Source organism: Symphodus melops, assembly GCF_947650265.1.
Source record: "Symphodus melops genome assembly, chromosome: 17".
Classification (NCBI taxonomy): domain Eukaryota; kingdom Metazoa; phylum Chordata; class Actinopteri; order Labriformes; family Labridae; genus Symphodus; species Symphodus melops.
Window position 1 is genome coordinate 8201156 of NC_136707.1, and position 17099 is coordinate 8218254.

At 41.0% G+C, this 17099-nt stretch overlaps 1 protein-coding gene across 1 annotated transcript; it reads right to left on the reverse strand.

Annotated features, from left to right (window-relative positions):
* Positions 1 to 555: 555 nt before the first annotated feature.
* On the reverse strand, positions 556 to 17099 carry aclya (ATP citrate lyase a). The gene is made up of 28 exons (XM_079366789.1): positions 16923 to 17099; positions 14663 to 14832; positions 13510 to 13632; positions 11416 to 11478; positions 11093 to 11283; positions 9873 to 9952; positions 9153 to 9283; positions 7964 to 8082; positions 7376 to 7512; positions 7225 to 7286; positions 7017 to 7134; positions 6749 to 6903; positions 5922 to 6015; positions 5271 to 5412; positions 4975 to 5143; positions 4789 to 4893; positions 4487 to 4683; positions 4318 to 4399; positions 4119 to 4229; positions 3902 to 4029; positions 3713 to 3806; positions 3461 to 3615; positions 3223 to 3373; positions 2983 to 3126; positions 2665 to 2778; positions 2464 to 2546; positions 2025 to 2101; positions 556 to 1909 (listed from the first exon to the last, which is right to left on the reverse strand). Exons 2-28 carry the CDS (start codon positions 14819 to 14821, stop codon positions 1815 to 1817), a joined length of 3279 nt encoding a protein of 1092 aa, XP_079222915.1. The 5' UTR covers positions 14822 to 14832; positions 16923 to 17099; the 3' UTR covers positions 556 to 1814.

Here is a 17099-nt window from a genome sequence, read left to right on the forward strand (position 1 = left end):
CACATGTAGAAGATCCTGAACCGGTGAGGTACACTTGTTGCCCTGCATGCAATTCAGAAGTAGATGCACTCTTTCTTAGAGACTGAGTATTGTAACGGTGGGTATAAAAGTCTCTAAACATTTGCTAATGCTTATTTTAATCATAGCAAAAAAATTGCAACTCGTACAGACAGTATTTAGACATTTACTAACATCGACTGTGTTTTCAGGTTTTCCAGTTATATGGAATTGAGGTCAGCTGCCATAGACACTAAATGACATTCAAACACCATTTTGTCATTAGTTACAAGTGTATGCAAAGTTAAAATATCAAAAGACATTAACATCTATGCATCAATGCAGATCTAACCTATTAAAAAAAAGTCTAAACTGTGTGTGAAGCAAGTGTGTTTACATTTACTTTAAATAGCTGTCAGTGTAGAGGTATAAGCTGTGTTATGTTGTAAATCTCTTAGGGGATAAATGTGTGTGTGTCAAAGTCCATAAATGTAGGGAGTAACCCTAAATCATCAATCGTCAATAAAGAATAATTAAAGAAGAAGATTACACTTAACATGTTATAACATGAATTACATTTTACTTTATTTGATCACAGTTGTCAACATACAACAAATCCATATAGAGGCACCTTCAGTTCACATTGAAACAGTTAAAAACATAAAACGGTGACAATACTGGTGAGGTTTCTGGTCCCGTTTCTATACAACATCCAAATAAAAGATTGCATTGACGATAACTTCTTTACAGTTTTCTTGTGGGATTTTTATTTCCATTTAATGAGAGATGCGAGGAAGGAATTTTGTTCTGTTGACTTTACAAAAGGGCTCTCTCCATGTCACACAAACGTGTGGCAAATATCATGTAGAGACCTTCATGGTGTCATGTAATTGGTGTTGTTTATTATGAGTATGTAACGTGTCAGTGTTGTGAAAATAAACGAGAACATGTTGAATTTATGATGGATTCAACAGTAAACAGAGTGATCTGTGGGAGGATTGATGCAGAAATGTTCTCATAATAATGTTGTTTGTTGCAGTTGTTGTGTATGTTTACATAATCAGGACAGAGTGGAGCAGAAAACAGAACCGTCACTGCATCCTTGTGTAGATGGCCTAAAGCCCCTCATTCATTCAAATAGTAAGGAAACGGGAAACTGCGAGGGCAGCAGCACCTGCTGGGAATGACTTATAAAAATGGTTGCCACAGTGAGCAGACTGATGTTTTGAAAAATAAAACATTTAGTACCTTTTTTCTTTTACTTTTAACACAACTATACCTAAATAAAGCTCTGATCTACAGTATGTTCTTATATTATTAGCATTATTGCACTACATGTTCATCCCCCTGCAAAGTCGTACTTCTTATTGGCACAATGTTGAGAGCTGCACAAAGACACAACAGTCTGTTATTAAGACCCACATGCTTGGTTAATACAACACCAAAGTATTATTTTAGGTGAAACCACAGAACTTGAACAAGCTGTGAACTTTGGGATCAAATAGCTGAAAAGCCAAGCTGTAATCCTTTGACTGTTTAACCGTTTCATCTTCAAATCGCACTGAATTCTTCCGACAGGAGCTTCACAGTTTAGCAGGCTTTACTAATTCACACTGAACTGCAGCACTTACAGGTTTTCCAAAACAACAAACGTACTCTTCTCATCAATATTTGCAATTTGCAGCTATATTACCAGTAACATCTTCTCTATATTATGCCACAGCTTTGAGGTGACAGATCACAGTAGGGGTGCAGAAACAATGGCTGGGTTAAAGGAATGTGAGGACAGGAGTTGACATTCTTTTTTTTCCCTTCGATTACATGGACATGTGTTCTGGGAGCACATAGGAGATGTCATCCCAGGGGTGGCGATACAGACCCTGCTTCAGCCGCTTCTGGTCCAGGTAGTGTCCTGTGGCGATACCAAAAGGAAGTGGAGTTAGAAAAAAGGTTGAAGTATTTGTAAATTGAGCTTACCGAGTCCTGACTTGGCACACTGTGTTTGTCTCCCCACTGAGATTACTCACCAATAAATCCCATGCTTCGACCCAGGACAAAGATACCATTCAGTGCTCCAATTTCCACAAACTCATCAGCTTCATCCCTGTTGTGGAGAAGATGAACAATAAGCACAAAGAGTTGATTAAATTGAATAAATGACTGCACACAATGAAGGCATTAAAACCCTTTTTTCACTATTTATTTTTTTAGGCTTTTTGTGTCTTTATTGGAGAAATAGGATATAGTGGGGAATCAAGGAGAGCGATAAAGAGAGAGTGAGGAATGTGAAGCAGGAAGGGAGCCACAGGTTGGATTCAAACCCGGTCCGCCCACCTGGAGTACTGCAGCCTCCTCACATGAGGCGCACACACAAACCACTAGGCTACATTTCTACAATCCTAAATCAGGGGAAACACTGGCCTGTTTTCAGCTGTAAAAATATTTTATAGGGATTCATTCTCTTACCGTGTAAAACCCCCACAAGTCCTGAGCAAGTCAACAAAGGCCACACCGATGAAGCCATCCACATTCAGGATCAGGTTGGGTTTCTGACACAGAAGGAGATGATGATCATGCATAATATTGATTTTATTTCTTTTATAAAAGGAGGGATTAGTTAAATTAGTTAAAAAGCTGTGATTGACACGATGCAGTGATATAGCTTACCTTGGATGTTGTTATCTTCTCGACATCCAGAGCATAGTCCAGCAGCTGGCTGGAGGGGAAATGCTGCTTCACAAAGTCTTTCAAGATCTGGACTCTCATGTCTGGATTGTTAATCTGGAGAAGCACGGAAATTTAACTTCTTATTAAAATTGTCTTTCTCCGATCAATCTCTGTTTCCGTAATTCAAGTAATTGTCCTTACAATAGCTTTATTGGCAGTACAGTGCAGATGTAGTTCCCATTGTTTAGGATTTTACAAAACAGCTCAACTCTGATTTAAAGATCGTTCTCGATTACAATAGAAAGCTATTGCACTCACCGACTTCACTCTGTGTCCAATGCCCATGATCAGCTTGCCATCCTTCTTCATCTTGTTGACAAACTCCATGGGCAACATGCCGCTGTCAAAGGCCTTGCTGAATTGCTTTGCTGCAGCATCAAGAGCGCCTCCAAAGCGGTCACCCTAAAGCAAGAAAAACAAATCAACTAAGACATGCTTACGGGGAACTTTTGCTGGCAACCAATTCATTCGTTTGACTCTCAGGTTTAAATGTCTTACGATGGTGAGAAGGCCAGAGGTGAGGCTGGAGATGAGGTCTTTGCCTGCTCGTGCGCAGACAATGGTGTTGTGGGCACCGGAAACAGCCGGGCCGTGATCAGCAGTCACCATCAGACACATCTCGATGAACTGACAGGCGTACCTTGGCAACCTGAGAAGGAAATGACAATACTTGTTTTTCCTCAAAGATTTCTCAAAGAAGTTTGTTCCCCACAGAAACATTGTTCAAAGTGCTGACCTCCTCTGGAACCAGAGCAGACCCAGAGTTCCTCCAAGGCCAATTTCTGACTTGAACACCTCAGTGATTGGCATGCCTGCGTAGATGAGCTCTTGACCTCTCTCGTCACAGATACTGGTCATGAAGGAAGCAGGCTTCCGGATCAGACCCAGCTCCTGCAGGCCAAAGACAGAAGAAAAGATTTCAATCCATGAATTTTCCATCTATTAATTTGGCTTTTATCATAAAGCTACAGACCAGAAGAATACTCACCCTTGCCCAAGAGTAATCCATCGGCACAGTGGGAGGAGGCATCTCCGCAGCTGGTTGAATAACTCCTTTAGCAACAAGGTCATCATAAACAGATCTGCAAGGATGAAAAAAAAAAAAGACAAGACTGTAAGATGAGCTCACCAATCTTCATAAAAGAATACTTAAAACTAATGATAGTAAGGCACAGACTTGATGATGTCTCCCAGCTCATCAAAGCTCCTCGGGACAAAGGCACCAGCCTCCTTCAGAGCTGTGTTCTTAGCTACTGCCGTCTCTGAAGCCTGGTTGGCACAAGCGCCCGCGTGGCCGAACTGAACCTGAAGATGTCGAACAGAAGATGCAGCATGGGTGAAAGAATCTTGGATTATGCAGCAGCCTAGTGATAAACCAGGTTCTGGCCTCTCACCTCTGAAGAGAACATGGTGGCACAGGTGCCGATGCACCAGCACACCACTGGCTTTGTGATGCGGCCCTGTTTGATAGCCTCGCAGATCTTGTACTCCTCCGTGCCTCCTATCTGTGAAAGCGTAAACAGATCCAGGGTGTAGGAAAAACAATAGCTTTTCAAAAGTGCAGGCATCAGTGTCTGTGCATTTATCCCTCACCTCTCCCAGCACAACAATCATCTTCACTCCAGGAGTGTCTTGGTAGCGCAGCACATGGTCAGTGAACACAGAGCCAGGGTATCTGCAGGAAACATCCAAAGTTACACACCAGTCATTTCAGTCACTAACCCCTTAGTGTGCATGGAGCAGAAAACAAAAAGTTACATACCTGTCTCCGCCAATGGCCACACCTTCAAAAACACCATCGGTGGAGCGTGAAATTATGTTGTTGAGTTCGTTGGACATGCCTCCTGAGCGGGACACATAGGCAACACTTCCTGGACGGTAGAGCTTGGAGGCGAGGATGTTATCCAGCATGCCTCCCGTGTTCCCGATCTTGAAACAGCCGGGTTTGATTCCTCCAACCTGGGCATGAAACAAACACACACGCACACACTTCAAGCTTTTCTGTCGTTTTCAGAAACAGATAGACACTATGATAAATCCATAAAGAAGTGAAGAAAGACTGACGGTCGCTGGTCCAATGATTGTAACACCCTTCTCATCTGCAGCCTTGATAATCTTCCTCGTGTGAGCTTCAGGGATTCCTTCAGCAATGATGGCAATGGTATGAATCTGAAACCAATTTCAAATAAAGGCTCAACTTAAGATGCATTTTTTTCCTGCTGCTAAAAGCCTCACAGATGGTTCATTTACCTGTGGGTACTGCATGGTCTCCATGGTGCTATCAAAGGCTGAACGCAAAGAGGCGAAGCTGATGAGCACATCCACATCTGGGTGCTTCTTCATGGCATCAGCCATGTTCTTATACACAGGGACAAGGATCTCTTTATGGCCCCAATAAAACTTCTGTTTGTGGTCTCCACTGAAAGGCAGCAATTGAAAAAAAGAAAAATTCAAATTTTTTCTAAATTTTTTATTATATAAAATGTACATTTGACAGACTCTACACCTCACAGCAGCAGAACACATTTCACACAAACTGCACTTACGTGAACGGGTAGACCATGGCTGCAACAGATGGCTCATCTCTGGAGCACACATAGTCAAAGTCCATCATACCCTGAACTGCTCGAGTCTGCATACCCCACACTATGGACTTGGTTTGTTTGCTGAAAAGGGTAGTTCCCTTGGCTACAAGGAAATTAAATGTGTTATAGTCATTTAAACAAAGTTATACAACTTTTGCTTTATTAATACAAAAAACATGCTTTACTTCTATAAATGGATAACTATATAAATGGTCTTTGATGCTTCAGAGGCATGGGTAAGCAAACAGTTCAGTTGCCAACATTTTTAGATTTCATTATCTAAGAAATGCTGATCTTAAAGATGTTTTAGATTTAAAATGCTTCTGATCAGGGCTCTGTTTCAGATATTAGGGAATTTAGTGGAAATGAAATAACCCTTTAAATAACCCTTCACAACCCACTCAACTACCTACTAATGTAGTGTCCTCCTGCTACCCAAAGGGGGAGCTATAACACCTGAATTCAGCCATTGATAATCACAAATTGCTACAAAAATATGTACAAAACTGTATTCAAATATATGACGCTGCCGTCTAATTATAATGTCAAATAGGAAGGAATGGTTTGTATTTAAGTGTGTGTGTGTGTGTGTGTGTGTGTGTGTGTTCTCACCCATAGGACCTCCTGTTTTGGCCTTCTTGGCTGGTGAGCTCTTAACATTGGGCCTGTTATCAGAAAAAGAAGCAGTCCTGCTGGACACTGGGGTCTGAAAAGAAAGAGGAGTCTTCCATTTTATAAATCTGACGTGTATATTTGAAAAGTGTGTGTGTGTGTGTGTGACAGTGAGGACTGCTTTAGATCATAAACCTCGGTCATCACAAAGCTCTACTTGTGTTATAAACCGTGTTCAAATTTTCAGAACAGGTCTTTGGTGCTTAAAAATTAAGGAACATTTTTTGATTCACTATTAAAAAAGAGCTCTGACAAATAATTTCATAAACAAATTGTTCCTCTCATCTTTGAACTCTGAGTTGCTCATACGATATCTTTATCTGTAATGTGATGCAGTGAACCACCACAAAAAGGTATACATAATGTACCAGCTCTACCAATGTACCTACCACTACACAGGCAAATACATGCTTACATGTGCAGTCACACATGTACAGACACACATGTGCAGGCACGCACATTCACTTTTTCAAAGTGCAGTCTTAATGGACGCCTGCAGGCAGTTGCAGTGCACTGTCAACTGAAGCTTCCCAACTATTTGGGTGAGAGCAGCCCACAAAGCCTTTCAATGCTCTTTTACAAAAGAGCCATCAGGCTTCTGATATAAGGTTCAACAAAAGGACAAGACAGTGAAAACTAAAACAGAGGCTGTGGCATGCAAGTCTTCTGCCGCACTGGTGGAGCTGATGATGTAACGTCATCGCACAGAGAACCAACACGACATCATGGTAGCAAATCTATCTCGGTGGAGTCAGTAAGTGTCATACCGATGTGCTGCCGCTGGAGTTGAGGAGGAAGTTGGCAGTGTGAGCAGCAACAGGAGGCTGGTTGGGGATTGGCCGGTGGCCCAGCGCCATGCCAACAATGGCAGTCATGTGAGTTTCTGTGCCGAAGACGTGGATAGGGATCCCAGTGGTCTTTCCTGAGGACAGCAGACAGAACCAAAGTGCGACAGTCTGTGAGGTGTTTCAGACTAAAAAAATGCTTTCATACTTAACAGATTAAGGTAGGAATCAGTATAAAGTGAGAACATACCAACTTCTCCCATCACTCTGAGACCTTCTTGGTAGTTTGGCCCCCCACGGCGGACAAATATGGAGATCTCATGTTCCTTAATTGGACCCTGATAGTCTCGGATAGCTCGCACAATCCCCTTGTAAAGAGAAGAACATTTTCAGCCGATTAATAAAAAGTAAGTAATATTAGAGACTCCACAATCACAAATAAGCACATGATTCTATACCTTAAATGTTGCTGCAACATTTGTGAAGTTTGCAATGCTTCCACCAATGATCAACACTTTCCCTGCAAAACAATACATCGTAAAAATCATGTAAGAAGAGAAACAATGCATCTCTTAACACACAAATCAAATAAGGAGGGAGTTATCCTACCGTCAGGGTGCTTCTCTCTGGTCATCAGAGACAGGATGGTCTTTGCGTAGTCATAGGTCTGCTGCTCACTCGGTGCTCCTGAATACTCCCCATAGTTGGCCAACTCACTGACGCCGCCCAGGTCGCAGATTGTATCACTGGAAGAGTTTAACAAGAGTCACCACACTGGAAAAGCAACTCACGGTTTAGAAAATGAAAGGATGACGTACGGTTCCATCTGTTCTGATCTTAGTGCACCGTAAACAGACTACTTAAGAGAGCACAGAGGGAATAATTAGTCACGGCTGATGTGTCTCTATGTCATGCTTTACACCTCAACACACTGAGGCTTGTGGGAGATGGGCACCACTCCACTTCTGGAACGGCAGCATCTTAAAATCTTATTTAATAGGCAGCTAAACAGACAGAGTCGGATGTGCTTCACCATCAGTCTCACAACTGCATCACTGGTATACTCTCCTAGTTTTATACTCGATAATGTCAAGTGCGAGCAATGTAACACAGAAAAAGAGAGGGGTGTTTTAGGGATCACATGGATGTCTACCGATGACTTATTTATTTAGGTTTTGCTGCCGCCACCGTAGGTACCTGTACACCACTGAGGCTCCTCCTCCTGCTACCATGGTCCAGATCCTGCCTCTTGGGTTGAGCAGGGTCAATTTTAGACTGGCACCACTTTTGGCATCAAGGTCTGCAATGTAGGCCTCCTGCGAAAGTCAAACAAGAGGTCAATGAAGTGGTGAGAGAGGTTAGATGATTGCTACAAAAAGGTGGTGGTAGTGTGTGTGTGTGTGTCTGTGTGTGTCTGTGTGTGTGTGTGGAGGGGGGGGGGGGGGGGGGGTGTATGTGTGTGATTGTCTCCTTAATCAGGAAAACGACTTTCACAAGCACCTCTTCATTTGGCCACATCTCATTCCTTGTACGTGCGTTGATTTTCTTTTTAAAGATAGTAATTTAAGATATTGTACAATAGTCAATAGTGATTATGAAAGTGATGTGCATCGGCGGTTGTGTTTGACAGTCAGGGCCACAGCTGGTGGCAGGGAGTAAAAAAATAAATAAATAAAAAATAAACTCCCAATCAAAGGCACCTGCTGTCCCTCAGCACACTCCAGACTAGCAGCAGCCCAATTAGAGCAACCCGGCTGGTGCACTGAAAATCTGTCTGATACATGCTCTACCTGGTGATTCTAACAGTCCTAAATACACAAAGACTTCATGGAAATACTTCTTTATTAGCACCTTCATTATGATTATTATTTAGCTACATCTTGCAACTGATTTCATGTTTTAAGATAGACGTGGAAGGTTGTGTTCAATGTGTTTTTTGCTACTTTAAGTACAGACACTAACAACTACATCCATTTTCTAAAAAGCCTTCACTTGAATATGCCTCTCTGTCTCTAAATCTACAAACCACAAAGGCTCACATATTAACTCCATGTACGGGTTACTACCAATCAAAAGCAGCCGTCTTCTTGAGATTGATTTTATTATCTAATGCAGGGAGCTGCTTATAGGCCAGGTTACAGTTAACTCTTTAATCAAATCCAAGTTCTTTTATCTATGGTAGACATACATTTAGGCTTTTAAACAGACCTTTTCTACACTACACGTGGTAAACAGTCTTTGATTCTCTCTAATATTAGAAAGTTGTTTCTCAACTCCCGACATTAGTTTTTTTTTTTTTACTTTCTAGAAAGAAACAGCCCATATTTTTGGCTGATGAATTCATGTCCGATGATCTGCTAGATCTTTCTCTCCAGTCCTCCCTCACCTCAGGATAGGCCTCTCTGCCGAAGGGCGGAGGGAACTCCACATCACCCCACTTGGCCTTACAGATGTAGTCAGCCGTGGCATCAATCTTGGCTGCCATGTCCAGCACGTAAACCCCATCCTTTGTAACCACTGAGAGAGAGAGAGAGAGAGAGAGAGAGAAAAAAAGCACTGTGATCTACACTACGACACGGTTTACAAACAGCCTCCTACTGAGAATCAACATGTGAGCAAAGACCCTGGGTTTAAAATAGTATAGTTAGACAATATTTGTGCAAAGGTGACCACGGCTGTCTTGCTATCGCTGCAGGAGGTGGAAGGAAAGTAAAGATGTGGAGGAGGAGGGACATCAAAGCCCTCTCAGCAGCCATGTTACATCCACAGGAACAGCTGCCAGAGGGCATGTTCTGCCTAATGACTTCATAATAAACACACATTGCTTTCATCAAACAGCCAGAGCATAAATTATTAAACCTTTTCCTCTCAGTGTTAAAAAAATAAATCTACTTCTAGGATGCAAGAGGATGTTTCATTACGCATTGATATTTTCCTTTTGATGTCTCCCATCAAATGACCTAATCTGCTAACGTATTTATGAATCTGTGTTCCATTAAAGTTTAAATGTTATCATGAATGCTTGCTCAGACATAGCAGACCAAAGTTTCCGGGATTTGGGAGAGAAAAAAAAAAGAAGCAAAAAAGCAAAAAGCTGCAAACCTACCTAATGGGTTGATCTCGAGGTATGTGAAGAACAGCTCCTCATACAGGTTGAAGAGTCCAACTATGAAGCTGGCCAGCACCCTGCAGAGAGAAACACTTCATCACAATCCCTTTTTCTCCCCATCGTGTTGAATATGAAAACAAGATTAAAAGAAATACTCATTTCACAAATGCAGTTTCATTATACACTATATCATGTACAGCATTTCAATGATAAATCCCTAAAAAGGTCTAATTTACTTTTGAATTTATTTTGTCTTGTCTGTTAATGAAAATAAAACACCAAACAAAAAGGCATGGCTTTTATGATTTCTTCAATTCAATGGTTCAATGATAATTGAAATCATGACAAAGAACAGGGTTCTGTTTAAATTGATTGTTAAGGATGAGCTGGACAGGAAACAGCCCACCTGTAAATTGGCTGTGAGAAGGAAACATCTAATTAATGTCCTCCTTCACATGTCAAAACATGGGGGGAGGGTTTAAGGGGAGGGGTGGGGGGGCTGTATTGTTTTCTCTCCTGCCTGTCAGTTGAGCAGGCAGCTCGGGCCCTTTGTACCCACGTCAAGACTCCAGCACACCCTTTGGGAAAAGAATCTGTGAGCGAAACCCTCGAGTGACTCAGCTTCCCGTGTCTGATTCTGACGGGAGGGCAGAAAAAACTGGCCAAGTGTGGTTTTCGTTTTGAATCCAAATCATAAGAGAGGTGGAGAAACGAGTGAAAGGGTTGAGAAGTAAAGCGTCCTCAATGTCAGCCAAGACAGTGAGTCAGGCCAGAGCTTCGAGAGATGGATGGGAGGGTGGAGAGGGTGAGCCGCTGCATCATACCCATCAAAATAAATGGACGTGCTGTGAATGTGGCTGGACTGTAACAAGGCTGGGGGAGGATGATTGAAGAAAGGCAGAGGAAGGAGTTTGTCATTTGTGTAATGGAAACCCTCCGCCCACCTTCTACTGCTCCCCCCACATTTACTGCCAATATCAAAGTGCATCTCTTCCATCATTAGTGGGACACTTTCCTTTCCTTTGTTAGCCAAGACTGTAGTTATAGGAATAAAAAAATAAAAAATAAAATAAAAAAAATACCCCAATTTCTGTGTTTTGGAAGATTTTAGTGTTTAAATACAAAACAAAAATTGTATTAAAATATATATATATGCGTTTGATTTAATCCCTGAAGTTAAGCTGCTGTCTGTAGAACAGTTTTTCCATCCAACTCACAATTTCTGGTCGTTGGGGACATGAGTCAGCAGCATTTTCTTCACTGAGTCTTCGCTGATCTTCTCATCCACCCCAATTAGCAGCTTCTTTGCCTTGGCATCCACATCTCCCACATCCACACCGCCTTCATGGTGAAACAGCACATAGTCGCCCTCCCGGGTGGCGTAGATACACACATAGAACTCCTCCTCCTGAACATTGGACGGATAAAATGTCACAGAGATCAATGATACGAGTTTATTAAACAGATATGAAGTATGGTCACTACATGTGTCCAGTAGTAGTAGAACAGAAAAGATATCAATGAGTCTGGAGTGCTTTACCTGCTTATGAGGTACAAATGGCTCGATGAGGAAGTTCTTGAGGATACCCTTGGCTTTCCCCACCTAAGGATCATCAAGAAAATAACAGATGATGAAATGTTAGCCTAAACAGTTAAAAGCCCAAAAATACATTAGCATGAATGTAAAAGCTTCTCATGAGTAAGTACCAGGGTAAGTAAAAACACACAGGTACAAGATGTCGTTATAGTGCAAGTGTTTCTATAGAAATGGAACATTCGTCACACTTCATTTTAAAAGACATGCCTACTTGGGGGGAGGGGACCAGAAGTATATTAATTACAAAAAGGCTAAATAAAATAACAAAAGGAAGACAACTTGCCACAATTGAGCTGACGTTTCAGAACAAAAGCCAGGAAAAGGGTTGAGAGAAGGGCAAAAGAAAATGTCATCATGTATAACTCCATGTGAAGCCCTGCACAGCCACAGCTCATTTAGAGGAGCTGTCATCATTCCTCTGTTAAAGGCCAACAGGCACAAAGTAACAGGAGACTGGCTGAGCGCAGCCAGGCGGAGAGAGAACAGAACAAAAAGAGGGAGCGAGGGAGGTGCCATTTTGAAGAGTGAAAAGGAGGTTGAAGAGAAATAAAAATAAAAACAGAATCTCTATCACAAAACCACAAGGGGCTCCAGATAAAGTAACCGACTCCTCTGTCACGGTATCATAGAGTATAACATAGTGAATTCAATTTGTACGGGAAGGATTCATTTCAACCACTTAAAGAAACAGAGGAACGCACACTATGAATAACTAATTTAACTAAGTGAGACAGTGGTTCACGGCAGCATAGAAAAACACAGAGAAATGTGTGAGTGACATAAAAAAGGAAGGAAGTTACTAGATATGTCCAGTGTAATAGCTATTCAGAGCCATAGGTTTATAATATCACTTGTTCCTCTAAACAGTTATTCTACTGTTTCTCTAAGATCTGCTCAAAGGTTAACTCGCCAAAACAAGGACTGCAGCAATAAGACTAAACTTTATTGATCCTTTGGGATGACTCCCAATAAAGTCACTTTTTAAGCACTTTTATATGACGACACAGTTTTCTGACCTGTAATGAGACCAAACTGAAAATTAAGTTAAAGATTTTTAACTGAAGCAGCTACATGAGGCTGTATTTGCGCACATTTGCATTGAGGGTGTTAGCATACTGACAAGCTCACATTAGCAACATTTTCTGGTAAGCAGGTATACTTTTTTCCATATAATGTTAGTTTAGGGTGTAAGCAATGTGTTTACAATTTCTTATTAGTACCAACCAAAGAGTGTATCTGAGGCTTCTACACCAGTTAGCCATTAGCACACCTAAAACAGTGTAGGCCTACAGTAAGCAGACTCAGATCTACTAGCATGGCAAACATTTATAAAAATGAAACGTTAAAAACGTATTTTATAATTAACTAACGTTATTCCACGAGTGTAACACAGAGTTAGTTAGGAATCAGAGCTATAGCTATAATATCCATAACTTTTTAAGTAATATTTAAACAATGTTTGTCATACTGTTTTTGTAATGACCAAGCTAAAACCCTGAACAGTTGCACAATAACACAGCTGTGTTATATTCTTATATCTTGCCACTGGCAGCTGCAGACAGTTTCATCTTATTTATATAGAGATACATCTACGCAGTCTAAGTGCTGCAACACGCACACACTGACACTTCTTCAGTGCTTTATGACCCATTCCTACTCTCTCCATAACTTGCTTTTGGTTTATGAGGCAGAGCAGTCTCTCAGCTGTGCAGTGATAGATCTTGTGCTCTGCTTATGCTGACTCAATTGATAGACTTACAGTTTATTCTCCAGCATCGAGCGCTATAGCTGAATAGACTGATTAACAACCAGTCGACTATCTAGCATACTACGCCTCAGCAGACTGTTTAGGCAAACATACATACATCAACACACAAACCAAATGCATGAGTGCACAACCGGGCAGGAGGAGTGACCAAATTAAACTCTGGGATATTGATTGAAGGGTTATGGAGAAATGTGCACATGCTCAAACAGAGGAGTGGGTTGAGGCAAAAGCAAGAAACACAGCAGAGAAAGCAAGGGTGAATGACGTACTGTCGTCTCTCTCATGAGGCGAGACTTAAGCCACTCTCTGACGCCATTCAGGTCCAGGTTGACGCCCACCAGGCCCAGCTTTCCTCGCCTCTTGATCAGCTGGTCTGGTTTCACCACCAGCCTCTGGAGGAGGAAGATGCAATATGGCCTTTTAAGTACAAAAGAAATTCATCCACAACAAGCTTTCAAGATAATTAATAAAATTGATCATATTCCTTTTAAAGAGCAGGGCAGAGTAGGAGGATCTGATTTAATCCAAGCACAGCAGATCACTTACATTTTCCCTGAAATACATATTTTAAAGGTTTAACAGCTAAATAATTTTAAAGCTTACTCAACATAATCTGTCTAGACACGATTTACCCAAACTGCTCTTCAAAACACATTCTGATGCATAAGCATATTGCTTCAGCCTCCCTGAGACAGCCCGCTCCCTCTCTCTTACACATCCGATAAAAGAGAATGACTTATGACAGTGAAGCCATTAGAATCTGGGTTCTCGCCAGTGAGCAAAGAAAGAGAGGGGAAAGGGTGAAAGTTAATGCAATTTCTTAATCAATTCTACTGGAGCACATATCTCTGTGATCCGCCCTCTACATCCTCCTCGTACCTTCCAGATTAAAAGCTTCAGATGAGAGGGAGACACAGAGAGGAATGACATTTTATCCCACAAGATGACTCACAGACTAACTTAATTAACTGCTATATAAGTCTGAGTATCTGCTTCTGCTGCACTTTAAACAGCCAATCTATAATCTTAGCGTTTTGTTGAGTCAGAGCTGGAAGCCTGCCATTTACCTGGGGAACTATTTGTTTAAATTGTCCTCCAATAGCTGAACTTTAATCTACCTGTTACTAGTGAAGAATCAAAGAGGAAAACACTTCCTTCTCATATGGTCTTTTGCATTTCTATCAAATTTCCACAAGGAGTATCCCCAATCTGCAGGATCATTTTACCATCTGTGTCACCCATTGTGCAGCCTGCCTAAGTCAGGCGGACACCAAAGTTTTGTCATTAAAGATATTAATATTATACAATATAATACAGAATCTAAAGGGAAATGTGTCTCAGGCATTTATAGGCTAAACTTTGTTATGTGGTCAAACTGTGTTTGAGAAATATCCAAATATAATTTTGGTTCTTCTGCCTCACCTCTGTGAGCAGCCATGGATGCTCTTTTGCCAGGCGATCAAAATCGGTCTCAGGCGTCACGTTGGCGTAGCGGAATCTGTTCTGCACAGCCGCAGATGTGCAGATGTACTTGTAGAGGAAATCCTTTCCCGTCTGCTCGGAGATGGCTTTTGCCGACATGACTGCTTCGGCTGGAGAGAGAGAGAGAGAGAGAGATGGAGAGAGAGATGGAGATGGAGATGGATGGATGTAGAGATAGACAAACGAGAGAGAAACCGATGAATGAAGAGCAGATATATCCGGATAAGGAGAGATGGATGAATACAGAAAAGCAGACAGATTGTTTGAAAGAAACCTGAATTTATGAAACAACAACAAAAAAAATCACCTTGTTCTGCTGTCAGAGTCAAGATATAGTCTAGTAATCCAGCGAATTAAAAGACACCTTTTTGACTTGTTCGGACTTCAACAAAAGTAACATCGTCATGTTTTCTTTTTTTGTGATGAAATGGTCATTTCCACTGAACATGAATCATATCAGTTAATTTATTTGTCCAAAAGATCATCGTGATTTATTTTCTTACAATGTGCAACTCACATGGGGAATTTGATTTTTGTATCAGATTCAGACCTTTTCTTTTCTCCAAGGCAAATGTGTTTGTTTGCCTCATGGAGCTTTGCAATATAAAATGATTCATCTCTGTTTGTCTGACCAGTACACTAATGGGGTAATTGGCACTTATTTCCCACTCCAATAATCAGATTCTTACGGTAGCTACAGCACAGTGAGAGTAAAGTGGACTAATGGGACTGTCACAACGAGCCTTCAGCCACAGAAAAACACAATCTACATGAGACTGAATTAATGTGATCACATTCTCACAATTTTAAAGTAGCTCAGACATGTAAAGGGATATATTGATATTTTTAAGTGGCTTTAATTCCTCTCCGTAAGAAGAACATTGTTAAGGAAATAAAGTAAGAAACTCGCATCAATAAATTTTATAGCTAAATGGACGAGGTGTGACCTTTACACTTTGGCAGGAAGCATTACTAAATGAGGTCAACTACAACAGGAGAAACAGACTCAACATTACGGTATTTAAAAACACTGACATTCAATCATTTCGAAAATACCACTATCAGACCAACGCTTTGTACAGGTATAAATCATGACAACTCTTGTACAAAACCCCCCCCAAAAAAACATAAAACCCACTTATTTACTGCGCTGAGGTCTCTTATTGTCGATGTGACACAGAAGACATCCTCAAGATCAGGACAAAAAATACAAATGTCATCATATCCCAGAATTGTTTCTCCTGCCAAAGTCCCTTTTTAAATGGCTTCCTCTTTTATTTTAATTTTATTTTTTTAAAAGGTTAATCCAAAAGATCCCTCAGCATCTATCTCTGATCAATATTATGAATTGTGGCTCATAAAGTCTGTTCTCTCCAGAGTCTAAGCCCACTCAGTCTCTTCTTGTAACCCTGCAGTGATTGTGTACCTGCTCTGTGTGTTTCTTCTATGTGCTTCATTAAGCTAAAAGCCCTGATGTGGACTCGGACAGGGCTCCTCGCTCTGAACTGCAGACCAGCCAGCCATTTCTTTACTGGATTAATGGGACTGTCGCAGACCTTTCTAACTATTGATTGTCCAAGTCACTGAGTCACCACAGTGCTGGTTCCAGGCCAGGAGAATATCAGGAGCTATCTCCGTACCATATCATCCACCTTCCTGTCAGAAGCATTAAATATTATTGATTCACAATAGCACTGGTTCAGTTGATGCACAGTAACATTTGAACACGGGGGATGATGGATGACTAGCATAGAAACTAAACAGCCCAGACCTCATCAATTTATTAAAGTTTTCCAAATTATTAGGCTTCCCTAATTTCTTTTTTTCTTTTTTTTTTTTTTTGTATATCATATTGTTAACAAGGAAAAGTTTGACCTACTTCAAACAACCAAACCTGCCTAACTGAATGGGTTAGTTCCACATAAGGATATAACCAAATGTCTCATTCATTACAAACCGGTCAGACAGCAACGTCATTCTTGCCAAATATAAACATCCATTCAAAGAGGAAATACAGAAATTACTTTAAACTAGACAGTAATTATGATGCAATAATAAGTGTGATCATAATTGACATTTGTGGACTATCCTAAGCAGTTTAACTTTTTTTTATTATTTTTTAATTTTTTTCAGGAATAAAGACACAGAGACAAGAGGACTTGTCAAGAGACGATACACATATTTCAAATGAGTTATTTACCTTTTTTAGATTATTTTCTTCCTTTGTCGATTCAAGAAATATAAGATATGAGATGTTGGATGTTTGTGGGGTTTTTTTCCTCGGCAGTGCAGCTTCTATTTCGCCGTCCGTGTTGAATGAATCGAGGCACCGGAGTGGAGCAAAGCGCTTCCTGGGAGTTTTGTCTCCATCGTCCAT

Excerpts from the sequence above, each read along its gene's own strand:
- aclya (XM_079366789.1), bottom strand. The coding sequence starts at position 14,821 with ATGTCGGCAAAAGCCATCTCCGAGCAGACGGGAAAGGATTTCCTCTAC. Across the intron at positions 4,684-4,788 it reads CAATCATTGGACCAGCGACC|GTTGGAGGAATCAAACCCGG; the intron begins GTCAGTCTTTCT and ends TTTCATGCCCAG. Across the intron at positions 3,127-3,222 it reads CCTCTGGCCTTCTCACCATC|GGTGACCGCTTTGGAGGCGC; the intron begins GTAAGACATTTA and ends TTCTTGCTTTAG.